This window comes from Mesocricetus auratus, unplaced genomic scaffold (assembly GCF_017639785.1).
Source record: "Mesocricetus auratus isolate SY011 unplaced genomic scaffold, BCM_Maur_2.0 Super-Scaffold_100006, whole genome shotgun sequence".
Classification (NCBI taxonomy): Eukaryota; Metazoa; Chordata; class Mammalia; order Rodentia; family Cricetidae; genus Mesocricetus; species Mesocricetus auratus.
In genome coordinates, this window is record NW_024429190.1 from 77,507,793 (window position 1) to 77,535,398 (window position 27,606).

Consider the following 27,606-nt stretch of genomic DNA (forward strand, 5'->3'; position numbering starts at 1 on the left):
CCATGGTAAAGTTCAGAACACAGCTGGCCAGGGCTTGCTGGGACATGACAGCCAGCTCCCTGGGCTTGTCTGCTTTTTGCTAGCAGGAAGGACAGCTCATGCTCCAAGAGGGTGCCCCGTGATTGGTGATTCTCTGAGCACCGTGCTGGCTTATTTCACCAAATCCTGACTCTGTCACCCCCATTTTCTAGCGCCCAGGACTCCGGCACTCCTCCCAGCCTGCCCCACATCTGAGCTGTCTCTGATTTTACCTAAGCGCATGTTCTAGAAGCATGTCCATAGGTGAAGTTGTAGCCAACACTATCATTGCGGTTGGGGGAGGAAAAGGGAAAGGGGGTTCTATTGTTATCAGGGTGCCAGGATACAGAGGGCCAGGATCCAGCATGGGTGGGGGTCATCGGCTGCCATCTGAAGCCAGCACAGCTGGGTGAGGACAGCACTGGAGGCGACTTTTTCTAGAAAGAATGTAGCTGAGAAATGGAAACTGAAAAGGTGTAAGTGGAGGTTTGTGGCATCTGAGTGACGGGTTATTATAATTGTGTCTCTGCCCTCATCGGGATCTCAGCTCCACCCCCATGGAATGGCAGGGCCACCATGGTGAAAGTGCCAGGTAAGGAAGGCCACAGTGCCAGGGGATGTGTTGGGGAACTCATGTCAAATCCTTGACTAAAGACAGCCCTGTGTTTGCTGTGTGCTGGGAACACCTGCCAGAGCTACTGTGGCTCAAGGAATGGCTGATCTAGTTTCCATAACAGTTGTGGGAGGCCAACAGCCCAGCAGGGTCTCTCTCTCCCTGCCTCTCTCTGAATTCCTTCCTGTTCTAAGAATCCAGGATGATGGTAGCTCTCCAGGTCATCTTCAGAAACAGAAAAGCACTGATGGTCACATGTGGAGTGGATAAAAGCACCCTATCAGGCCTGGGTCACTCATCACAGAGGACAGCTTGCATGCAGGGCAACCAGCTCCCTGAGACAACTCTACTATAGAAAGGGAGGCCCATGATAATTGAAGTTGCTGCCAAACTGAACTAGATTGTGTTTGAAGGTGAATGCTAGAAAGGATGGGACTTGTGGAGAAAACGGAAGACTGCACACTGTTGGTGCAATGGAAATAGTGCGGCCACTTCCTCCAGCACTCCAGGACTGAGCTACCCTGTGGTCCAGGCGCCACCAGTCTCCATAGCCAAAAGAAATGCCTGTATGCTAGGGTTTAGTACTAGAGTTCTTGCTACCAGTAATAGCTGTGCTACAGGACCAGCCCAAGTGCCCATCTGCAGATACACAGTGAATTATCACCCAGCTATCAAGAGGACTGGAATCTGCCACTTCTCAGGAAGATGAATGTAACTGAGAAACACCATGTTAAACAAAACAGACCCCCCTGCAAAAAAAAAGTTCTCTCTTAAATGTGGAAATATAAGGAAAAAACCTGAAAAGTAGTCATTACTAGGGAATAGGAGTTTGGGGAGCCAGGTAAAGGTGGAGGAGGAATGCCTGAATATGACCAACGCTTGCCACACACATGTATGGAAACACCATTGTGGATTCCACTGATATGTACAGTTCATGTGCTCATTTAACAGAATGGCACAGTATACTGTCATGAGCACTGCAGAATGAGAAACATCAATTTAGAACCAGGCATGGTGGCTCACATAATCCCAACACCAAGCTAGGATTCTTCATTTGATCTTCCTCTTTCCAGATGACTCCAACTTGTTTCAAGTCAAAAAACAAAACAAAACTAAGCAGCCCACCAGGTTTTACTCTCTGTTCTAGGAACCCTGGATGTCCCTGCAAGCAACCTGGTGTTAGACAGAATCAGAAGCAGTCTTCAGATGTGCCATTTGTGGTGACTGGTGTTTCTTTAACAAAACGGGCTTTCACATATGGGATTGTTGAATCCTACATTTTCCATAGGTGCTCTTGTAGACAAACATCCAGAACATCGTGGGTCTTCTAAACCTTTTGGTGATGATCCTTTTTGTAGTGGCATCTTGCTTTGCAGTGAACTTTCAGTGGTGGCCACTGCCGCTTTAATCTTATCCATGCAATTAACAGATTAAAGATTCATGATCATAAAAAAATAAAGATACATAGTAAAGACTGATTCAGATGGGGGAAAAAGCTCTAAAGGGTTTACTTACAGTGTTTTAAAATATACATAGACTTGGAAAAAAATTTTAAAAAAGGGCAGATTTATAAAATAGGATTGTAACATACTGCACCAAGAATGAGGAATAGGCAAGTATTACACTCATGAGGTAACAGAAAAGCATATGGGAAATTATTTTAATAATGTATGGATTATTAAAGGAGGTATAGATTTTACTCATTGCCAGGTACGTGGGCAAATACCCACCGCAGAAAGCAAACAACTGAAAAGGGCACGCATTCTCCACAGGGAGCATATGACAACTCATAACCCACATAAAAATAACATTCCAACTCCTGGTCTTTACAACTTTTCTAAAAGACCGATAAAGCTAAAATGTGTGGGAAATGTATATGTAAGTCTCTACAGACGCAATCAGGAAACAAGCTAGGCGAGCCCTGGCAGCACACAGGACTAAGGCGCAACCGCCTATAACAAAGTACAAATAAGGTAGCCCAGCACTGCAGTTTTGAACACTGGAGAGGCTGAAGCAGGGGGATTTTTGACAACTTAAACTACCTTGGGCTACCATGAGAAATCCTGTCTTCAAAAACAGGCAAAATAAAAATATGTGAAAAAAAGGCAGGTCAAACACATGAGGGAGGACATGAACATAAAAAAAGTTCTAGTTTGTAGTTTTGGTGTCATAATTCTAATGAGATGTTTTCACAAATCAAAGTGATGAAAGATCGTTTATTAAACAAAGCCCTTCGGAGACAGAGCAATCTGCCCAAGATTTTGAGGGGCAGTGGGCCTGCCCACTAGAGCTGGAAGAAGAAGCCTACAAGGACTTGGGCATGAGGGCCAGGGGTTCATAGCAATGCTACATTGTGAGGTATCTAAAAACCCACTAATAAAGAGGAGTTAAATAAATTACAGTCCTATATAACACAACACTCAGACGTAGACAGTTCTGAAGAATGAGGTAGGTAACACAGACAGATGTATGAAGATGCTCTGAGATCATCAGTCCACTGTCAGGACACACAGGAAACAAGCTCCAGGCTGTTTAGATGACTTGGTACACAAGGAGACTCAGGGGATGCACATGTGTTCTCTGCTGTTTTGGTGGTTCGCTGCAAGTGCTGTCTGTTTTGGAGATTCTGGGCACATATCTGTTCCTCTCTGGAGAAAGAACTATCCCCGATACTCACTTTTTAGATTCTTCTCATGTTTTCTTTAGATTTTTCACTCAAACCCAAAATTACAAGATGCAATTGCAGCTGGGGAGCCTGCATGGGACCAGGACCTGTCCCTGGTGCATGAGCTGGCCCTTTGGAACCTATTCCCTGTGGTGGGATGCCTTGCCCAGCCCTGATGCAAGGGGGAGGGGCTTGGTCCTGCCCCAACTTTATATACCATGCTGTGTTGACTCCTGTGGAGGCCTTACCCCTTCTGAATGGGGACAGAGGAGGAGTGGATGAGGGGTAGGGGTAGAAGGTAGGTGGGGGAAGGGAGCAGGAGAAGAGGGGGGAAGGGAAATTGTGGTTGGTGTGTAAAATAAATAAAAACTTTTTAGTTAAAACAAATCACATCGTTGAAACTCATTTTCTCTTAGCATATCTTCCCTAAGAGCTCCAGAGCACCTGCTGGAAGCCAAGGAGCCCATGGATCTAGACCCACTTCAACCTGTAGTGTTAGTGACATCACCACTACACCGTGTGTTCTCTCTCTGTCTCTGTCTCTCTCTATCTCTCTCTCTGTCTCTCTCTCTGTCTCTCTGTCTCTGTCTCTGTCTCTCTCTCTCTCTCTCTCTCTCTCTCTCTCTCTCTCTCTCAGGTTAAAATATGCATCAGGAGACCAGCTTCACAGGGAGATGTCTACTGCTCACTGGCAGCCTCCATTCGCTGTCCCACGGTACGTAACAAACGCTGCATATTCGCACAGACCTGCCAGAGATGTTGGCACATCAGCGCATGGTCTTTACTGGCCACGAAGGAAGATGGCGAGCCAAGCTGGCCCATGTCTCCCACTGTTCACACGAAGGAATGTGTCTGGTTACTCTGCAACTCTGTGCTGCTGCTCTGGTCCTGGCAGCCTCAGAGTTACGGCAGCTCCATCGCCTTCCTCCAGGAAAGCACTGGTCTCCCTGGGATTCTTCTCGTAGTTGACCTCGGGGCAATCTGGGTGCTGCCTCCTGTGTTTGTTCTTCTGCCTCCTCTTGTATGCCTGATATGCTAGGTGGAAAAAAAAACAAATAGCATTGAAAATCACTTTAGACTGAGTGGTGGCAGCGCACGCCTTTAATCCCAGCACTCAGGAGACAGGCAGGTGGATCTCTGTGCATTTGAGACCAGCCTGGTCTACAAGAGCGAGTTCCAGGACAGCCTCCAAAGCCACAGAGAAACCCTGTCTCAAAACCCCCCTCAAAAAAATCACTTTAGCAAAGAGTACAAGTGGGGGACAGGGCATACGCATCTCTACTTTGGGAGAGTTGATCGGTTTGCATGGTACGTGAGTGGGAACCTGAGGGAAAGAAGTGAGAAGAGAAAGCTATGGAATGAAAGGTGTTGGGTATCAGAATGGCTCTCTCTATGTAGAATTGCGGTTTATTCATCAGATCTCTGAGCTTATTCACTCAGTCAGCCAACAAACCCTTGCGGGTGCTTACTGTGCATCGGGCTCTCGCCTGAGTGCTAGGACATAGCTGCAAAGAGGCTCAATATAATGTTTCTTGGAAACTTTGGGTCTCAGAACTGGGAGTTTGTCCTAATAGTACGTCTGTATCCCATAGGAAACCCCCAAGCCCAAGTGTCCTTACACCACTGTTATCATACCAATAGCACATGATAATCAGTATGTGTGGTGGTTAGTATGAGAGCACGCCCCCACGAGCCCATGCATTTCAACACTTGGACCCCAGTGCTGGGCACTGCAAAGCCTTAGGAGACGGAGCCTTGCTGGAGGAAGTGCTTCACTAGGGACACAGTTTGAGCTTCTTTGGAGCCTGGCTCTGCTTCCTGTGTGTAGCTGAAACATGACCAGCTAGTCTCCGGCTGCCCTGCCTCCTGCCACTATGTGCACACGCCCCCACCCTCTCTCTAGCTGTAAGTGAACATGAGATCTCTCTTCTATAGGTTATCTTTGGGCGCTGCATTTCACCACAGCAGCAGAAAGGTGTAACGTGTACAATCAACTCCATCAGTACCCACTAACCTTCCTAGAGCCTATCCCAGAGTCCAAGACCGAGATAAACGGATGTACATGTACATATGTGCATTCACACCTTCTTGCAATTTGTCTCCCGCACATAAGCATTTACCCCCAAAGTAACATGTATTCGGCTGAGTAGGCAGGAGACTAGCACATGTGGGTCCATGTATGCGTAATATTGCACTGTGTCTGCATTTGTTTATGTGTTAGGTTTGTATTTGAAAAATCCTCTGCACCAGCTGAGCCTAGGTTTTCCTTCTCTGGGGCCCATCATTTGGAGAAGCTCGAGCCTCTGAGTGAGACACGACATAAAAGCTACGGGGATGGTTTTGTATAGTTCAGCTCTCCGTGGTTTCAAGATCTCACTCAAATGGCTTTTTAAATATTTTCTGGGAAATGCCCACTGCATCGGAGTATCCTGACGGAGTATCCGGACTCCGTGGTCCCCAACAGTGTGAGGCTAAAGTTACAACACCAGGGCAGGACATACAGAGAGAATTCATCCACCTGCGACAATGAGGAGTCCATGCAGCACTTGGAAGAGCCCGTAGGCCAACGCAAAGTTAAACAGCTGGACCAGGTACTCGGCAGGGAAGGACAGCTGCAGCATGGCGACGCACAGCTGGATGTTCTGAGCTCCGGTCTCTATGGAAATCGTCCTGCACCTGTCGTGAGCAGATTGGAGAGATGTGAACTAGCAAAAAGGACCACCCTCGAGAGTTCCCTTCGAATAATGACAGGGCTAAGCTACAAACCCAGGCAACTAAAAGAATGTGTTCACTGACAGCTACTACTGGGATCATCTTCTGTATACGGCAAGGATGCCCCATGGAATAGGGCCTGGAGAACCCTGGCCCAAGAATTGGAGTAAAAGGACAAGACGCACACCAGAAAAGGTTCACCAACAATTTGAACAATGATCAGGGCCAGGAGATGCTGTAGAAACTCAGCAGCGGCAGTTCCAGGAAGCTTTGCAGAGTAGTGAAGCTACAGAACTTGAAGAGGTGATCAGTATCAGGGGAGTGGCAGCAAGGAGCGTGTGAGCATGGCACGTGAGTGAGCAGACCCAAGTGTGAGCATGGAACAAGTGTGAGCATGGAACAAGTGTGAGCAGGCCCAAGTGTGAACATGGAACAAGTGTGAGCATGGAACAAGTGTAAGCAGACCCGAGTGTGAGCAGACCCGAGTGTGAGCATGGAACAAGTGTGAGCATGGAACAAGTGTGAGCAGACCCAAGTGTGAGCATGGCACAAGTGTGAGCAGACCCAAGTGTGAGCATGGAACAACTGTGAGCAGACCCAAGTGTGAGCATGGCACAAGTGTGAGCAGACCCGAGTGTGAGCATGGAACAACTGTGAGCAGACCCGAGTGTGAGCATGGCACAACTGTGAGCAGACCCGAGTGTGAGCATGGAACAACTGTGAGCAGACCCGAGTGTGAGCATGGCACAAGTGTGAGCAGACCCGAGTGTGAGCATGGAACAAGTGTGAGCAGACCCGAGTGTGAGCATGGAACAAGTGTGAGCAGGCACAAATGTGAGCAGGCACAAGCATGAGCGTGGTTCTTCAGGAGGGGCTTCTTGTACTAAAAGCCAGTCTGCATGCAGAGGAGGAATGGAGGAGACCAGAATATAAGGCGCTTGCAGCCTTCATATGTGAAAAGGATGGTTAAAGGTGCTTTGGTGGAGCCGGGATTCCACATAGACACGGGGTGTGAAACAGGCAAGTTCTGTGACACACTGTATTCCTCCTTCCTTCATGCAGAGTGCACTTCCCTCAAACTTCCTAGCTTGATGTGCCAACACAGAGTTGCAGCTCACCGGGACCATTCACAAAGCAAATGCGGCTATCTCCGGCCTCATCTCTGTCAGGCTAGGGGATGAGAGAAGGACTAGACAGCTGACAACGCTTAACTTTTCTCCAGATCCAGCCGTCAATCTCCATCACTCACTAGTCTATGCTCCTAACTATTGAACTTGGAAGCAAACCCAGGTTCAAACCCAAATTCCCCTTTCTAGCTATAGGAACTTGGTTACATTCCTAATCTTCTCCAGAGGGCTTGCTCATCAGTGGGCGGGATAACCACAGCTCCCTGCTGTCAGGTTGCAACAAGAAGAAAGCAGGGCTAGACGAGGCGGGGCCTCACCCAGTGCTTGTGCAATGCTCAGTGGTGTTCCTGGGTGGAATGGAAGCAGTGTAAGAGCAACCCAAGCCTTCCCCACCCAGCCTTTCCAGTCCAGACACTTTCCTGTAATCATTCCCAATTTAAAAATAAACCCACTTGCTGAGAAACAGAAAATACTCCCAGGAGTTACGAAAGAACTGAAATTACCCTTGACTTCCCTGCTCTAAATACCATTTCTTCCAGTATTTTTCCATATTCTTTTTGCCTTTTTCCCACAAAGTAGAAATCAGCAATTTTAAACTAGTTTAGCTCTGGATCATTGCCCAATATCATCAGGATTAATGCAGTGTTCCTGTCACACACATGCTGCATAAATAAACATGACCCTATTGTTAGATATTTAAATTGTTTCCATTTTTACCTTTCTAGAGAGCACTGTAATTGGCATCTTATTGTATCAGTATTCATGTGTATATCTGATAGACATAGCACTAGAATAGATTACCAATGAGTGTGGGGACACACACCTCTTTAATTCTGTCACTCAAGAGGCTGAGACATGAGAATATAGAGTTAAGGTCAGCCAGGTCTCCATAGCAACACCCTGCTCTCAACCACAGTCAAAAGCACTGAGTTAATAGTCAGAAACACACACGAGGCTGCTAGTACAACACTAAATTGCCTTCCAGAAAGTTAATGCTGGTCTCTGTCACCATCCCCCTCATTATTATATCATTGCATTCATATCATGACATGCACGCCGACATTTAGATTTTACAGTATTTATAAATGTATACCCAAGTCCAAATGATAATATTTAAGACAAATTCCTGTATTATTCTAAACTAGTAATTCTTTAAAAATCTGGCACAATGAACGAGGATTTGGTCTATTAAAATGTACTCATGCCCTACTATAATCTCTATATTGAGCAAAAAAAAAATTTCACCCCTGCTATTGATCCATGGGTTCACACATCACCCTTCTCGGGTTTATAATTGAGACAGGGTCTTCTGATGTAGTCCTGGCTGGACTTGAACAGTTCAGAGACCAACAAGCCATACTAAAACCCTAACCCTAAATTCATAAACTACAACCAGTGCTGATGCTTTGTCACCTTGGCATGAGCTGGAGTTATCTGAAGGAAAGGCACCTTAATCAAGAAAATGCATCCATAAGATCCAGCTGTGGGGCACTTTCTTAATTAGTGATTGATGGGGGAGGACCCAGCCTACTGTGGGAGGGACCATCTGGGCAGGTGGTCCTGGGTGCTATAAGAAAGCAGGCTGAACAAGCCATGGGGAGCAAGCCAGTAAGCAGAGTCCTCCATGGCCTGTGCATCAGCTCCTGCCTCCAGGTTCCTGTCCTTCTTGCTTGAGTTGCTGCCCTGACTTCCTTCAATGACTGACTACAATGTGGAAATAAACCCTTTCCTCCCCAGGTCGTTTTTGGTCAAGCTGTTTCATTGCTGCAATAGTAACCCTGACTATATAAACCCCATCCAGCCGGGCGGTGGTGGCGCATGCCTTTAATCCCAGCACTTAGGAGGCAGAGGCAGGCAGATCTCTGTGAGTTCGAGGCCAGGCTGGACGGACAGCCTCCAAAATAATACAGAGAGACCCTGTCTCGTAAAACCAAAATAAAATAAAATAAACCCCATCCATGTGACTTTCGTCTATGTAAAGAATCACCATAAGCTTCCTGATCACAAGCGAAGTAAAACCCTTCCTGTTTCCTGGCAGAGCTCAACACACCTGCCTCAGAAAGCTTACAGAGCCCAGCAAGAATCAGAGGAAGAGCTTGTGTCTAGCAAACACAGGTCTGAACCCTGAGTCTCAGACACACACATGCATGCACACCTTACAGGTTATGTAACTATACCTTTGCCAAGATTGGTGAGTGAGGAATGCCAGCAGGAAGCCAGTGACATGGCCAACCAAAGGAAAAATGAAACTGATGATCAGAAGGGTGACATCTGTGTTCCATCCTTTTGCCAGAACCACACCAGTGACCGCCACCACCAGAAGGAGGATTCCACCAACGATGGCCCCAACCTACAGCAAAGCAAAAACGTCAGTGATTGGGAGACACAGCTGAGGTTCTTCCTGTGAAGCTGAGCTCGGCACAGGTGTAAAAGGTTAAACTTTAGACGTTTAGCCGGAGCATTAAATCAGATAAAGTGAAGGCTGGATCCTGTATAACACACATATATGCACTTTCTTCATAGGCATAACTATGATGAAGTAGATTAACAACTAAATAGCAGAAGGGTTGTCCCTGATCAGGAGCAGTGGATAATGGTACAAAAACAACCACAACTACACAGAAAGGCTGAAATGGGATTTTTAAATTGTTGTCAATTAATGCCCCTTTAAGAAAAATAATTAATGACTGAGTACTTGAAAAGAAAGTTCCCATAGTCACACTGCCCTCTTGTTCTGTAAACATTTCCCCCTGGGAATGTTCTCCTCTTAAAGTGACAGTGATGAGTGTGGGAACGAAGAGGCCTATCCCATGAGTGCAGCCCAGTGCTCCATGCACTCACTCAGGTCCTCCTTCACCTGTCCTCTCGCTCTCTTTGGAGCAACAATGGGCATTGTTCAACTGGAATAGCAGCCCACAGAGGCAGAGTGAGCTCAGATAGGGCCAAACCATAAACTCCAAGCTGAGATAAACGGACATTTCTGCTGAACCTCCAATTAACCCCCAAACGCTCATTTCTTCCTAAATGTAAAACACAGCTGAGATTCCTTCTCAGCTTTGAAGAAACACAAGCCTCTATCTTCTGACGTGATTTTTAAAGTCATTTTAGCAAGAACACTTATTCCTCAAATAGATAAAAGACAGCCCTGCCAAACAAGGGAAGAAAGGATGCTTGGGTTCCCACCATTCCAGCCCTCAGCGCTTTCGGGGTGATCTCACCCACACCTTGCCATGATGAGCTCAGCAGCCCTGGCTTGTGTATACCAATCACAACTCCAGCGGCGTGTGCCTGGGAATGCATCAGCAAGGCAGCCCTTCATCCTGTTCTGCTGAGGAGAAGTCACCAATGTCCCCACACACTGAGGTTCCATTGTGCACACTGCAGGGAGGAGCTTCACCTTGCTGGTGCTCGTAGGAAGCCCAGGGGAGGGACAGGTCCTGGCCATCACAGGCCGTGTCAGGCCTAAGTGTTTCTGTCCGCTAAGAGCATCATGTTTTCCAAGCTGTCACAAACATGTGTGGGCCAATGGGACTGACAGAGCAAGGCTCCCAGACAAAGGGCAGGAAACGGGCTGTACTGGGACAGCTCTTGGGTTCCACCTCTTAGTCTCTGTGTCTGCTATGTGTAGGAGGGGGTGCTGACCTTAAGAATGACTTTCGCTTGCTTTGGCCACCTATAATTCACGTAGACACCGAAGGCCACAGGAACAACCAGGGACACAAGGGTAATTCCTAAAAAGAAAGAAAAACCATCAGACAGTGCCCCTCTCCCCTAGTGCCCCATACCTTCCCAGTAACTTCTGATTCAATTAGTTAACAGCTTTGAAATAACTTTTTGGTTTTTTAGGGGGTAGAGGCCGAGACATGGTTTCTCTGTGCAATAGTCCTGGCTGTCCTGGAACTCAACTTTGTAGACCAGGCTGGTCTTGAAGTCAGAGACTCACCTGCCCCTGCCTCCCGAGTACTGGGATTAAAGGCGTGTGCTACCATCACCTGACAAGACAATTTTTGAAGAGTATGTTCTGCTAGTAAATTCTATCACATCTGGGCCACGGTTTCGCTCAGAATCCCCCAACAATCAACCACAGGGATTTTCAAGACAATGGAAATACCCTGGTGAGAAATGAGAATGGTCCTTCTATGACATTCCCAGCTAGAGGACGGGGCTCATAAAAACATGCACCATGGTTTGTGGACACCTAGCCAGTGTGAGACACACTGTGAGCTCAGTAAACCTGTCTTCTTCATAAATATGCTGCCTCAGATATTCCCTACACCAACAAAAACTAGCGCATAATGGCTAGGTGTCTTGGTGTTAGGGTCGGAGTCCTGAGTTAGGATTTCAGTTCCACATTTCATCCAGTTACCTAACCTTGCTAACCCTGAAAGAATAAGAAATAGAACTAGAAGCAAGGAGGATCGATTTAGATGGTGCTAAACACCACATAAAGAGATTTGTAGTTATCTGTCATCTGGACCATTGTCACTGCTCTTTCTACTCATTATACAAGCCCCACACAGACCTATGCTCTGATACGGAACGGTGAGACTCTGTGTAAGGTTCCAGGACCGGGTGTAGACGTAGAGACAGAGAGGCATCATCCCCAGGGCAGCCACTGTGGAACAGGTGGTCATACTGACGCTGAAAGGAAAATGAAAATCTTAGGAGGGAAAGTCAGAAACCATGGACCTGGCCCTTACCCACTTTAGTACATAGTCTTGGGCTAGACGTGGTGGCTCACTGGATAGAAAGAGGCGGGTGGGTCTCTGTGAGTTCAAGGCCAGCCAGGTCTACATAGTGAGACCCCTGTCTCAAAAGAATTAAGAATGTAGTCTTTGCCAAAAGCAACTCCTAGAACCCACTTTTTCAAAGCAACTCTGGGACCCACTTTCTCAGAGGTTACTGGGGATACACTACTACAGAGCTCACTGCTCTCAACTCTAAAGAAAGCATGCAAGAATTTCTTAAACCCTTTGGGGCTTGAATAAAACAAGTTAAAACACCAAAACTCTGACTAAACACCTGTCTGGTACAAAGTGTTAAATATTAGGAAGCCATCGGAACACTTGTGTGAGATTCCCACTGGATATGGAGGAGCCTGTAGTCACTGACTCCTGACTGGGAGCATTGGAAAGCTGAACCAGGGAATGGGATCTGAGAGAGGAACTCCATGACAGGTGGTGGGCTGAACCAAAAATGCTCCTCCGAACAGTGTGTAACCTTCCGGCTAGGAACAGGCATTGATTTCAAACGACTCTCACTTCTGTAGCAGCACTCCTCCAAAGTGAAATCCCAGCACTAAAAGTCTGGAATTTTCTATCTGTTAGACATTTGCCCAAAGCTTGAGTTTGCAGTGTAGACTACTCTAGACATGCAGTGTAGACTATCTTTGACGTCTCCTGAAAGTATTGAAGACAGATCTCATTGTAACCTTACTACACACTTACTTCTCCGAGACTCACTCTCTTTAATGCTCCCAGCCTCTTCTTGCCCTCCTCCCTGAACAATCTGCCTTATTGGACCTTCTCTTCTTGCCTAGGGGGCTCTTTGAAAATCGGGGTACATAGCATTTTGCATGACTCAAGCCTTTTTTTGATAAATTTACCGTTTATCATTGACTTTGCTCGTGATATTTGTCATAATTAAAATTTATGTAGTTAAAGCTGTTGGGTATTTTTTCCAGGTGTGACAATGCACCCCTTTAATCCCAGCCCTCAAGAGGCAGAGGCAGGTGGATCTCTGTGAGTTCCAGGACAGCCTGGCCTACATACTGAGTTCCAGACCAGTAAGTTGTTGTTTTCTGATGGCCTCTAAGTTTCCCATCCTTGTAAAGATGTCTTCCATTCCTGGGGGGCATTCTGACATCACTCCTACATTTTACTTGATTTATGGCTTGATAGTCTATGTTTTGATTTGTAGCTCATTTGAAGTTTGTCTTTTATATGGTATAGGATATGAAGCTATTTTGTCTTGAGAGGCAAGTGTGTGGATACACTTTGCTCACTAAACTGAAGTACTGCCTTTATCATGTACTAATTAAATGCCCAAGTTTTTCAAATATTTTGGAAAACTCTAATCTAGCTCACTGGTAAGTAATTTTTTTCCTAAACAAATACCAGACTTTCTTAACTAAATTGTCTCCATAAAATACAGGGTTGCCTGGCGGTTGTAGCACATGACTTTAATCCCAGCACTTGGGAAGGAGAGGCAGGTGGATCTCTGTGAGTTCAAAGCCAACCTGGTCTATAAAGTGAGTTCCAGGATAGCCAGGGATACACAGATAGGCCCTGTCTCAATATATATATGGTCAATATTTCCACAAAATTTTTCCTTTTTAAACTTTGTCTCCTAAAAAACTTTTTGCATATCTTTCAGCCCATATAAACCTAAAATTATTTTATTCTGTCCAGAGTAGCCTCTGGAGTCAATCTCCAACACCCAAAACAAAACAAAGATGTCTTCAGCTAAGCTAAAGAAAGGCCAGTATTTTACCACAGCTCTTTAACCTGTTTCCATGGGGATGGCACCCTATTTCCATGGAGATAGCACCCTGGGAAGTTTTCCAAATGCTTGACCTATGTTGTATGCCTTGGCTCTCTGCTTACCAAGTCCTGGAAGGAATTCTACGTTGCATCACTTTAATCTTGAACTATGGAGTCTGGAATGCTCTATGCCACCCCCATATGGTTTTGGCTCCAGCAGCAAAAGGGTGAGATTCCTCACTGTAAAAAGCTAAACATCAGCAAGACTGTGAAATCTTGCCCCCAACCTCTGTAGAATCATTTGATCCTGTGCTGCATTTAATGGTGGCTGTAGAGGGGCAAGAGAAGCTCTGGTGGTCTGCCATCTACTGCAAACAGCAACCAAGGTGGAAAAGCACAGAAACTGAACTGCGTGATGTTTAATGGGAAGCCACGCCTTCCAGTGCCTGCCAAGAAATTCCAATGCAACATCAACAGGGGATGTGGCTAACTGGATCCCTCCACTGTTCACAGGGTGGAAAATCCACAGGCATTATCTGACTTCCACATAACAAGATTCCACTCGCACAGGGAAGGTTGGCACCACCAAAAACTATTGCAGAGAATAATGAGACAGATTCAGCAAGACTGGACAAACAGGTAAATCCTGAACCTCCCTTACAGCAAGGGAATAGTAAAGCCACGCATTCCACTAGAAGGCAGTAGTCAATATCATTCTGCAATTGGGGATTAAGTTATTCAAATGTGAGCCTTGGGCAGCAGATCAGTACCCATCCCAAGTATACACACGGACTTTGGACTCCCATAGAACAATGTGAGGTGCACTCTCACCCTGAACTCTTGGGGAAGGATCTAGGCCCTGCCCTATATGAAATGACAGACTATGGACACCCCCATGGAGGGCCTCACCCTCCCTGGGGGAATGAGGGGATAACTGGGGGGGGTTGGGGGAAGGGCACGGGAGGAGGGGAGGGAAAGGGAGAGGGACCTGGAACTGACTTGTGAAGCAACCTTGTTTCTTATCTAAATTTAAACTGGAAAATAAAATTCTAAAAAAGTTATTCAAATGTTTTGATTCTAAACCCAAAAAATTGAGAACTCAGTGCATGGTGGCCCATGCCTGTCATTCCATCCTTTACCAATGTGGGACCTGAGAGCCAGGCATGGTGGCCCATGGCTGCCATTCCAGCCCTTGGAGGAGCAGAAGAAGGAGGAGTAGGAATTTAAAGACATCGTTAGCTATGGATGGAGTTTGAGGTCAGCCTGGGCTACATGAGATCCTGCATCACAACAAATCAAAACAATTGTGGAAACTGAGATACAATGAGATCAATGGCTCCATGGGGCTCAGCACCTTGAGAGGCACAACGCTCTATTGCCTGCCTCATGGACGACAGGTCAGTAGGCAGATTGTGCTAAGCAAGCAGTCTAAAGTACACACACACACACACACACACACACACACATACCACACACACACACACACATACACACACACATACCACACACACACACTCACATACACACACACACATACCACACACACACACTCACATGCACACATAGACATCTACACACACACTACATTTAATCCTCACAGCTCATAAAATGATTGTGTTTCTTGTCATTTTAGAAATGGAGAAGGCAGGTGAGAGGACTCATGGTATAAGGGCACTGACAGCCAAGCCTTGCAATCTGATCCACAGAAACCACATGGTGGAAGGAGAGAACCAACTCTTGCAAATTGTCCTCTGACCTTCACACACACACACACACACACACACACACACACACACACACACACGCCAAACAAATATAAAACAAAAGCGAGCACATTGCAGCACAGATAAATTCCATAACGTGCCCAGATGTCTCTGCCAGTCAACTTTGCACCCCGTTACTGTGTCTTGATGCATCCCATTGCTATGTCTTGATGCACTTAACTGCTGCATGGCACGGCCAGTTCCTGATTCTTGAGCTCTTCCCTCAAAAGCAGGAATCTGCATGTCTCAAACAGAGCATACTGCAAAAAATGTTACCAATTCCTTACCCATGTCGTCTGCAATGTACTTTGAGTCCAGCCCATGGAGGGGCAAAATCATCTTGCACCCAGGCTGACCTTGCTGTTTGCATTGGTGCTGGAATGTGGTGGGACAGATGGTGATCGAGGTTCAAACTCAGGCCTCACATAGCTTTGCATGCTTCCCCTTTCTCAGAATCCTGGTGGATCTAAATACACACACACACACACACACACACACACACACACACACACACACACACACAGACCGACAGACACACATAGAGAGACAGAAAGACAGAGACAGAACTCAAGAGCACATGTGAACATTAACCACGTTGTCTCCTGGCTGAAGCCATCAGTCCACATCTAACCCCAGCCACCCCCAAAGGGTCCAGCAAAGAATGCCTGGCTGACTCAGCCAGGCCCTGGTGCACTGTGTCTAAGCTTTTTGGTACATATAAGCCAATTTCTTTTAGACCAATTAGGGAAAATCATACTATGACTGCAGCAGACAGATCAGATCAGCTGACATTGAAAGGTATTTGAAGAACACGGGCAAATGGAAATGGGAAAACCAGAGTGTGTTTAGTGAACAATGAGGCGTTCGTTTTGACTGGAAGCCTTATGAGAAAGTAACCTGGAGAGCTGAGGTAAACTGGTCGATTCAGTAAGCGCTAGGATACTGCATGCATGACAGAAGTGTTATAATTTCCGATTACAAGAACCGAGGGCAGACACTGTGCTCCTTCCCTTTCCAGGGACAGCCACATCTTCTCATGCAGTGCCAGTCTCAACCAAGACACATGGTAAAGGTCACAGGGAACTGATTTGGCCTCATCGGGCTCTGGTCTCCAGGGCCGTCTTCATCCCTAGCAAAGTGGCTATTGTTGCCCTCAGTGACTCCTTCATTGACCTCAACTACAGGGTCTCCATGTTTCAGTATGACTCTACACATAGTAAGTTCCACAGCACCGTCAAGGATGAGAATGGACCTTGTCATCAATGGGAAAGCCATCTCCATCCTCCAGGAGTGAGCCCCCTTCAACACCAAACAGAGTGACGCTGGTGCCAAGAATGTTGTGGCATCCACTGGTGTCTTCACCACCACAGTGAAGGGTGGAGCCCACTTGAAGGGTGGCTACAGAAGAGTCATGTCTCTTCAGCTGGTGCCTGCATGGTCACGACGGGTATCAGCAATGCCCCCCCCCCCGTGCCCCGCCTACCCACCCTGGCCAAAGTCATCCCTGACGATTTTGGCAATGCCCTCATCAACCACTTTTGTCAAACTCATTTCCTGGTATGACAACCAATTTGGCAACAGCAACTGTGTGGTGGCCCTTATAGTCCTCACGGCCCCTTGGGCAACCCAACCCCAGCAAGAACACAAGAGGAAGAGAAGGGCCCTCAGTCCCTACCCCAATTCAGCCCCCACTACACCGAGCATCTCCCCTCCTGGTTTCCACTTCAGGCCCCAGAAGAAGGGGAGTGGCTTAGAGAGCCCTACTTCCTCAAACACAGAATACCATCAATCAAGTACCCTGTATGAAAGACGGGAAGAGAGAGGCCCTCAATTGGAGACTGCTTTATCTATTCATAACAAAATGGTAACAAAATGTGGAGAGAACCCCGTGAAAAGGCAACTCTTGGCCATGAAAGAAGACCCTAGGGCCTGACCCCAGGAAGCAACAGTGGAGGATGACAGGAAGCCAGGGCTGTGGACCACTCAGCAAGAGGGTGGGCCTGGCAGTGGACTGAGGGAACAGAGAGAGGAACAAGAGCAGCGAGCTGAGGGAGCCAAAGACTAAGGAGAGGAGCCCAGGGCCCTGCAAGGTGCCTGTGTTGCCACGCCCAGTGTGTAGACACTTGCTCAAGTTGGAAACACCTGTTTTAGGTGAACGCAGGAAAAACCACGTGCCGACTGAGTTAAGTGGAGAGAAAGCAACAGAGCTGTACCGGGGATCATCTCCCCAGAGCTTTGCCTCAGTTTCCCCATTTGTGAAATAAAGATGTGGGATTAAGCATGCTTCCATTTCAGCCAGAATGACTGTTGATGACTGTGTTTTACCCAATGTGATTTTTGTTGGTAATCAGCTGTGAAGCAATGTGCTGAATACAGACATGGTTCTGCTCATCAAGATAGAATGTTCTGAGCCGGGCGGTGGTGGGACACACCTTTAATCCCAGCTCTTGGGAGGTAGAGGCGGGTGGGTCTCTGTGAGTTCAAGACCAGCCTGGTCTGCAGAGTGAGTTCCAGGACAGCCATGACAGTTACACAGAGAAATCCTGTCTTGCAAAACAAAAAATAAAAAATAAAAAATAAAAAAAAACAGGCTATTCTGTTTGAATGAAACTTTCCCTGAGATTTAAACATTTATTAGTGCTATATCCATAGGCTTTTAAAACCCAACATTTAGATCCCATTTTAAAATTCCACCTCTAAGAGGATTGCTTTCAGCTCAAGGCCAACCTAGGCTACATATTGCGTTTGAGGTCCCACTGAATTTGAGGCCAGCTTGCACACAGGATAGGGGCACTCCATGGTGAAGTGCTTGTCAAGAAAGAAAAGGAGGAAAGTAGCTAACATTCACTGCATATCTGGCGTATGCCTGGCTCTGTGTCACATGTATACATGTGTACGTATTTTCAGACAAATTGATGAAACACTAGGGCTAAGAGATGGCCTAGTGGTTAAGAGCACTGGCTGCTCTTCCAGAGGACCCAGGTTCCATCACAAGCACCCACATGGTGGCTCATAGCCATCTATAACTCCAGTCCCAGGGGATCTGATGCCCTCTTCTGGCCTCATCTGATACCAGACATGCAAGTGCTATACAGACATACAAGCAAGCAAAACACCGACACACATTAAAGAATAAATAAATAAATCTTTTTTTAGTTGAAATGCTGATGAAACCGGGAGTGATGGCACGTGCCTTTAATTCCAGCACTCGGGCGTCAGAGGCAGGCACATCCCTGAGTTCAAGGCCAGTCTGGTCTACAAAGGAGGTTCCTGGACAGCCAGGACTACACAGAGAATCCCTGTCTCAAAATCATCAACAACAACAAAGTCGATTGAGAACACAGATGGTGACAGACATGTGGTGTACAACCACAATCCCAGCACTAGGGAACTGAAGACAAAAGAATCAGGAACTCAAAGTCACACGGGCTAGGTTAGACCTTGTCACAATAAAACAAAAGCAAAATAAATAAAAGAGATAGAGTCAGTAATAAGAAACAAGACGAACTTTATCTTCCACACACATTCTATTCATTGGTGTTTCTATGGCAATTCTGATGAGCCAGGGGTGTGTTTCCCCAAACAAAAGTGTTTCAAAACACTGTTAAAGACTTGGGCTCATACTCCAAACAGATGATGCGGTTTCGTTGCCAAATGTCATGGGAAAAAAACTGCCTAAGTTACAAACTGATATAAACCAGATGTGAATTCCAGTGTGAACTCAGCTCTACTTCTTGTTGCTCTTGTTATTTAACCAACTTGAATCGCCTTCTCAGAATAATAAAAGGTCACTTACGAGGTGATTATGAGAGCCCAGGAGAGAAGAAGCCCAGACCTCCTCTGTACCTATGAACATTAGATTCCTTTCTTTCCAGAGACCCTTGGGACCCAGGCTTCATCGCTGACACATGAGCATTAATGGACAACTTCACTGAACTTCAAGTAGCGGCTTATGAGTGGAGATAGAAAACCATCAAGAATTTTTTTCAAGTGGGTAACTAGTAGGCATTGCCATACAAAAGTTAATTACTTGTCTATGCGGTATGCTCCCATTAAAATGTATAGTCGAAATCTGTTCAGTATACTAAATACTCAGTACATGCAAGGGAACTAGAAAGAGACCTGAAGCTAACTCACTGAGGTCAGCTCCCACTTCAGTCACCAATTCTGACTCATGGATTCATTCGCTGATTCATTGTTTCATTCATTCATTCATTATATAGTAAATCTCAATTAAATGGCATACACATGCAAAGATTTAAATTTATATGGAATATTTTTCCTGCACAGAATGCAAACGTGTTTAGAAGCAAAAAAAAAATATCTAGGGAGATCATTGTTTTTTAACTCCCCACCCCCAATCCTGACTCATCTATTCTTTTTTCAAATGTTGTTCTTACTTCTCCTCAAAACACTTGACTCCAAAATTGTGGGATTCACTCACCGTTGTTAGAAGGGGAATAAGTGATAGGGTTTAATTTCTCCTGGAGTATTTATCTACCCCATCAGCAGGATTAAACTCTGATGCAAACCTAAAGGAGGCAAATGCAATGAGACAGCTTATCACCGAGTCTATCTGCTGCCCTGGAGTCCTTCATGCAGGCTCTTAAAGCATTGCTTCTGAAGGACATCATGGAGATGCTCCTGAGAGCAATGAGAAAAGAACGAGCCACATGGGCTCCATTCTGATTATATATCTTGCTACCATTACCATCACTATCATTGGCTATACGGAATTCTGGTGCTGTCCTGGGAAATTATGGTTAGAGATGCCAACAGACAGAGAATGAGTGCATGCTCAGGAAATGCCATCTCTGCATATGAACCGCATCCCATCCATGACTCAGGACAGGAAAAGCTGCCAAGAAAGCAGAAGCCGATCGCAGCAGAGAGAGTTTGGAGCTGAGAAAGGCTGCCCAAGTTTCAGCGATGTTTGTAGTACTTTCCACTCAGAGCTCCCCAGAGATTACAAGATTTTGCACCAAAGTGTCCTTGACTCCTAGGCAAACAGGGAAACCTGGGGGAGGTCCCTACTGTGACTTACCTGAGATCCATATCTCCATCAACCCAGAAGGTGAGAACATTAGAGATGGTGCCCCCAGGGCAACACCCCATGATGAGGACAGCAATAGCTTGGAAGGGTTTCAGAGAGAAGCCAATGGCTAGCAGATAGGCTGTCACAGGCATGAGCCCAAACTGGCAAAGCAGTCCAACCGCAATGCCCCAGGGTCTTCTGAGGTGCGACCACAGCTTCTGAATCTCCACAGAACATCCGAAAGAGAACATGACCAGACCCACCATCACGGCTGACACCACGGTGAAAACAAGCTTCAGGGTTCCTTGGCCCTCCATCTCCCCCGACAGTTCTCTCTCCATGCTGTTGGCAGAGCAGGTGGAGTTGCTCCAACAGTCTGAGCTCATCTCTTCTCTAGACAGCAGGAACACAGAGAGAGGAGCATCAGCAACCAGCACTGGGCAGGTCTATCCAGATGCATTTCCTAATAGTGCAACAAAGTGACGCTGGAGAATCCTTCCAGTTGCTGTTGGCCAACCACATGATTCACCCTAATCTGATCAAGTTATTCACAAGTGACATTGTGAGAGCAATGTGGTCAGGCAAGAAACTCAGCAAACTATGGCAAGCACGGCTTTGCATTCTGTTCTCACTAACTACTGACTGTCCAAGTGCTGGGAATGAGACAGACAAACATATTGTCGAGTGGAATGAGTGGACCACACTGACAATATCACATCATGTTCTAGGGAAGTAGGCCAGATGCCAAGACATAATTCCTCCAAATTCAGTAGGGATTTCAAACAGCCAGGATGCAATGTTATGTAGGCAGACCGACTAAGTCAGGAAAAAACAAAGACAGCTGTGCCAAAGCCACGCCTCACTGCATTCATAAGACGTTTCAGATATTAAAAGCGAAACAAGGCCAGTCTGGAAAATGTCAAGGAGGCTGAGGATAATTTCAAGAGATTTTAAATTGGCCTTTTCTTTTTCTTCTTCTCCTTTCTCTGAGGACTTGTGTCTAAAGCCAATAATTAAACACCTGCAAGAATAAAATGGTATTAAGCACCTGGTTGTGTCTCATAAAGCATGTGGAAACTCGGTTTCTCTCCCAACATAATTTAAATTTTCTTCTGGAGACTCAAGTCCGCTTTGTGACACACACTGTTGGGCCACCTAGTCAAGTCTGGCAGCCTTGCAAATGCACGCCATGGAGCGCTTGCTCTGAGAACCACTCCTGATGCCGTGCACTGGCCCTCTGTACCATCTAACCAGGTCCGAGGGGAAACAGAATTCCTAAACCATCAGCTGCCACCCTCTTCTCACTGACAGCAGAGGGCTGGTTTTGTTTGTTTGTTTTTGTTTGTTTTTTCAGTGTGCAGAGTGGGAACAAGGCACGCTTTGTCAACCTGTCCCCAGCCTTAAGAGAGATGTCCACTATGTATTGCTTGTTCTTGGGTAGCAAACCTGTTCCATGACAAAACGCTCAAGGCATGCTGGCTGCATTTTGTACACTGGTTGGCTGCAGGTGAAAAATAAAGGATAAGCAACCCTGGAGATATCCTGACAGCAGCTCTGGAACTCTCAGCACTTGGAAGACAGAGGCAGGCAGATCTTTGTGAGTTCAAGGCCAGCCTGGTCTATTAGTAAGTTCCAGGACAAGTAGGGGAATGTAGAGAGACCCTGTCTCCCTACCCTCCCCACAAATCGAAATCAGCAATCACAGAAAAGGCAGGCTGTGTAGACATGGCCCAAGATGAAAGGACAAATTCAGGATCTTTTCAAAAACTAAACTTCAGAAATAGAAAGACTAATGTCACACAGAAAAGAGACAAAATCCTAGAAAAGAAAACTCACCAACACCAGGCCTGAGAGTCTAGCTCAATGACATAGACCTCCCTATTCTGCCAGGCATAAGGGTCTAGCTCAGAGACATGGGCCTCCCTACCAGGCCTGAAAGTCTACTTCAGTGACACGGGGCTTCCTTAATCTGCCACACCCTAGGTTCCTTTTCCAGCACTGAAAAATAAAATGAGGTGAATATCGCCTGTTTGTAAGTGCTGAGGGAAACAAGGTGTTCTCCTGTAGTTCACACATCAGGCTGAAACATCACAATATTTCTGGGATGGAAACATGTATCAATAGACTTGTAATTACTATGAACCTAGTAAGTAAGTTTAAATATTGGCAAAGGCAAACTTGTTCTTCTTTGGGGAAGACATTCTTACCCACAGCAGTCCTGTTACTGAGGAATGTCTTCTTAATTATAATGACGTTGTGTTTATAAAGCAGAAACCTAGAAATAAATGTCCAAACAGAGACTAAGGATTTTATGGTACAACTAATAGTGAGATATTATGGGTTGCTTAAGAGGTAAACATTTTCGAGCCGGGCGTTGGTGGTGCACGCCTTTAATCCCAGCACTCGGGAGGCAGAGGCAGGCGGATCTCTGTGAGTTCGAGGCCAGCCTGGTCAAGGCTAAGCTAGTTCCAGGACAGCCTCCAAAAACCTCGGAGAAACCCTGCCTCGAAAATAAAAAAAAAAAGAGAGGTAAACATTTTCACAAGAAAAAATGTTATGATAGCTAAACAAGGAAAAAAATCAAGATCAAATGGTATGAATAGAATGCTCCCAGCTGTTTTAAAATAATAAACAGAATAGCTCAGTGGTAGAGGTTGTTCACAACACACACACACACACACACACACACACACACATACACACGTACACACTACAATTATTATCATTGTTTTTAAACAAACAGGAAGAAAGATCATGGTGATTACTTCTGGCTAAGGGATTATTGACTTTTATTCCTCTGTATTTTTTTACCACATTTGTCATCTTTAAAAGGGCTGTTAATCAATGTTTTTATAAGAAGAAAATTGGGAGAGTGGAGAAAAGGGAGCTAAAATGAAGAAGCTGTGACGTAAAGCGCCCTAGAGGGTAACAACCTGATGACTTGTCATGAGCAAACAGATGGTCACAATGTCGCAGTTTCCATCCATGTTCTTAGCTTCGCATGGGGAAGAACAGATAACAAAGGCTTCCAGGTAAGGGACATTTGCAGAAATGGAAGGTCGGCCAGGAATGGAGGAAGGCTGACCCGCCAGGTCGCAGTCAGAGACCGTGGAAAATGGAATTGCTAGGAGCTTCCCCTGAACAGCACAGGACCCACATTCAGGGGGAAACAGCCAGGGGCAGAGAGAAAGCACTGATTAATGAAGCTAGGTGCCCACCCTGACCTGCTGTCTGCACAGAATAGAACATCTAGTCCTCTTCCTAGATGTCTTTTCTGGCCTCCATTTACCAGGTTATATGTTATTTAGATTGTAACTCTACATGCTCAACAGTTGTTTAAGTGCTGGAATAATGGCAAGGAGATGCATCACAAGTTGTAATAAAAGAAATTAATCAGGTTTGTCTGCTAATACATATGCCCCGTGAGAACAGCCATATTTACTTAGAGTTCCTGTGCCCCGGGCCCTCTGATGGACCCTGAGCACCTCTCTGTCAGCCCTCCCAACAGCCTGCCAAGTAGACCACATCGTGACTCACTAAGCATGAGGGAAATGGCCATCGAGGAGATTCAACAGCCTGCTGGCTGAGTTTCTGAATGAGTCAAGATGTGGAAGCCACTTCTAAGTCTCAACTATGAAAATAAATAAAAACACATGGGGCATGCTAGCCTACACGTTTTATCCCAGCTCTCCCAAGGCAGAGGCAGGTGGATCTCTGAGTTTGAGGCCAGCCTGGTCTACATAGTAAGTTCCAGGCAAGTCTGATGACTTGAGTTCATTTCTATATAAGCAAATGAAAATAAATAAATCTCCCCTATGAGTTCTTAAAAATAAAAGGCAAGCTGGGCAGTGATGGCACACTCCTTTTAATCCCAGAACTCAGGAGGCAGAGGCAGGCGGATCTCTGTGAGTTGGAGACCAGCTTTGTCTACAGAGTGAGTTCCAGAACATCCATGAGTGTTAAACACAGAGAAACCCTGTCTCAAGATGCAAGATAGATAGATAGATAGATAGATAGATAGATAGATAGATAGATAGATAGACAGATAGATGATAGATAGATGACAAATGTATGAACTTTTATTGTATATTTCATTGTTACTGATATTCAAATTCAGTGCCATGTCCTGTCATTATTATTTACCTTAACCTTTGACTCCTGTTTATACAAGTACTAAATGATACAATAAATAAACTAATGGACACTAAAAGAGTGTGCTGGAAAGGACAGCACCCTAACTTGTTCTCTATTGTGCAGTAATTATTTGGTTCAAACACTCGAGATCCTAAGCACAAAGACTGTCCTTGCATGTATTATGGGCTCTAAATTGCTTTTCAGTAGCCTTGCTAAGGTACATAAACAATCTGGGCGTGCTTGGTTACACCTATAATTCCTGTGTTCTGGAGACTAAGGCAGGAGGATTACCATGAGTTCCAGGCCTCCCTAGACTACAAAATAGCACCCTATCTCAAAACATACAAACAAGCAAAAATATACAGAACCAAAATGGGAAAGAGGAGACAGATCCAGTGCCAGTGTGGACAACAAAAGAGGATATTCACCCTGTCTTCCACACTTTCTTTCTCTTATTTCATTTATTTATTTGTTTGTTTCTTTTAGGTTTTCAAGACTGGGTTTCTCTGTGTAGCCCTGGATGTTCTGGAATTTGCTCTGTAGGCCAGGTTGGCCTCAAACTCACAAAGATTCACCTGCCTCTGCCTCCCCAGTGCTGGTATTAAAGGTGTGTGCCACCAGAGCCCGGCTCCACTTTCTTCTTTTTAGTGGTTTCAATTTACCAATAAAGAGATTGGCTTGTTTTGTGGGTAATCCTTTTACATTTTGCTTGACAGTTTCACCTGTCTAAATAATGAACGTTAGCTACTTCCTCCCCTGTTTCCCTCCCTCATCCTCCCCTTCTCCTGCCACAGCCCTTCTCACCAAGCCCCGCCCACACTCCCGCGTTCTTTCTGTGTGTGACCCTCTGAGTTTAATAGGAGTTACTTGTGCAACTGGGGACAAGACACAGGTGCAAGTGTCTCTCCTTTCACAGCAGGGAAGGCCAAAGCCAAGCGGCGCAGAGTGGTGTGGACATCAAGGCCAAGCATCAGAGGAACTTCCATGGTGGCACCATGACAGCCAGTCAGTGTGCCATTGGACTACGGATGGGTGGCAGCAATATATGTTCCAGCCGGTCGGATATGACTGACTGCAGTACCAGACAACACCTTTGTGACCCCAAGAACCACACCCTGAGATCCACAGCATCACCAGCTTACGGGTGGGCACCAACAAGTGTGCCAGCCGGGGGCATGACAGTTCCAACAATCCAGGGACACATCTAAGACACCAAGTTGGACACCAACAAGTGCCACACCTCTTCCGGGCCATTGTGGATGGGGTGCACATGGGGTGCCAGCCAGAGAAGCTAGAGAAGCTAGGTCTTTGCTCTGGGGAGGCAGGTGTGTAACCCCAAGTATTGACCACAGAGCACAGAAGCCAAAGGGGGTTCATCCTTACTGTCAGGAGGAAGCCAGCTACTGAACACCCTTGTGGTGAATTTGGTGGTTTCCTGTGTTTTCATTGTGGTTTTTGTTTTTTGTTTGTTTGTTTGTTTGTTTGAAGTTGAGCCTCACTCGTAGCCCTCTCTGGCCTAGACTTCACCACAGTCCTCATGCTTCAGCTTCCTGGGGGTGGGATGACAGAGCAGCGCTGTCTATGATTGGCTTTCCCTCTTCCCCATCATGCCCTGCTTCCCAGGTTTTTGTGTTTTGTGGTCATCTCTGCCCCTGCTTGGGAAAGGGGCCAGTGGCAGGGGATGAGTGCCAAGTGGAGGACAAGATCTTAAAACACTGAGGTGTTTTGAGGGAACTCATCTGTTTCTCTTAGACCCCCCCCCAGACCTGAGCCTCCCAGTAGCCCAGTGGGGCAACTGAGGCTGGAATAGGATGAGGGACTGAGAAACGAACCCGGATGTACCTACACCTGGCTCCTCTGGGTTTTGAACTTCCTAGCTCTTCCTACACCAGCTTTATTAATTATCCCAGGTCCGTGCTGGCCTACAAATGCTGGATGTGACATTCCCAGAGGCCCCTGAATCTGAGATACTTTGTCTGGACCAAAAAGATTTTAGGCTGGGCAAGGGTGGCACATGCCTTTAATCCCAGCACTAGGGAGGCAGAGGCAGGCAGGTCTCTGTGTAGGCTCCAAAGCTACACAGAGAAACCCTGTCTTGAAAAGCAAAAACAAAAAAGAATTTTTTTTCTAGACAGGGTTTCTCTGTGTAGCCCTGGCTATCCTGGAACTCACTCTATAGACCAGGCTGGCCTCAAACTCAAGTATCAAGTATCCACCTGCTTCTGCCTTTGGAGTGCTGGGATTTAAGGCATGCTCAACCAAGCCCGGCTGAAACATTAGTATTTAAAGGCAGTTTGACAACTCAACATTTTAGCAGAGCATGGTAGTGGGTTCCCCCTGGGGCCTATTGCCTCCACAGCCAGGCTCTTAACCAGGATTTTGGAATCTGGCATGAGTTGCCTAATGGGGAGCTGACCTCAAGTCCAATCAGAAAAGCTGGTTACTGTGCTACCTAATTTTATGTCAGTTTGACACAGGCTAGAGTCACCTGAGAGGGGGGAAATCTCGACTGAGAAAATGACCCCTTAAGATCCGGCTGCAGGCAAGCCTGGAGAGGATTTTCTTAGTTAAAGTGATTGATGGAGGGGGGGGGGGGGGGGGGCTGGAGAAATGGTTCAGTGGTTAAGAGCACTGACTGCTCTTTCAGAGGACCTAAGTTTAATTCCCAGCACCCACATGGCAGCTCACAGCTATCTATAACTCCAGTTCTAGGGGATCCAACACCCATGGCAGAACACCAATGTATATAAAATAGAAATAAATAAATTTTTTAAAAGCGATTGATGGGGGAAGGCCCGGCCCATTATGGACAGTGCCATCCCTGGGCTGGTGATTCTGGGTTCTGTAAGAGAGCAGACTGAGCCGACTTGCTATAAAGAGCAAGCCGACAAGCAAAACCCCTTCATGGCTTCTGCATCAGTTCCTGCCTCTGTAGTGACCAGCCTCCCCGTTTTAGCAGCCATTACAGGCTAACATGTGCTTGCATGACCTTGCCCTCTCCTGTCCTGGTCACTAAGGTCAGACGCCCTCCTCATGGCAAGGAACCAATCAGAAGTT

The 27,606-nt window shown here is 46.3% G+C and overlaps 1 protein-coding gene across 1 annotated transcript; it reads right to left on the reverse strand.

Annotated features, from left to right (window-relative positions):
• Positions 1-2,277: 2,277 nt before the first annotated feature.
• Positions 2,278-21,116, reverse strand: Slc10a6 (solute carrier family 10 member 6). Its single transcript, XM_005076424.4, has 6 exons — positions 20,425-21,116; positions 11,658-11,776; positions 10,778-10,866; positions 9,313-9,485; positions 5,815-5,972; positions 2,278-4,331 (listed from the first exon to the last, which is right to left on the reverse strand). The coding sequence occupies exons 1-6, from the start codon at positions 20,799-20,801 to the stop codon at positions 4,153-4,155; spliced, it is 1,095 nt and encodes a 364-aa protein (XP_005076481.2). The 5' UTR covers positions 20,802-21,116; the 3' UTR covers positions 2,278-4,152.
• Positions 21,117-27,606: the final 6,490 nt, after the last annotated feature.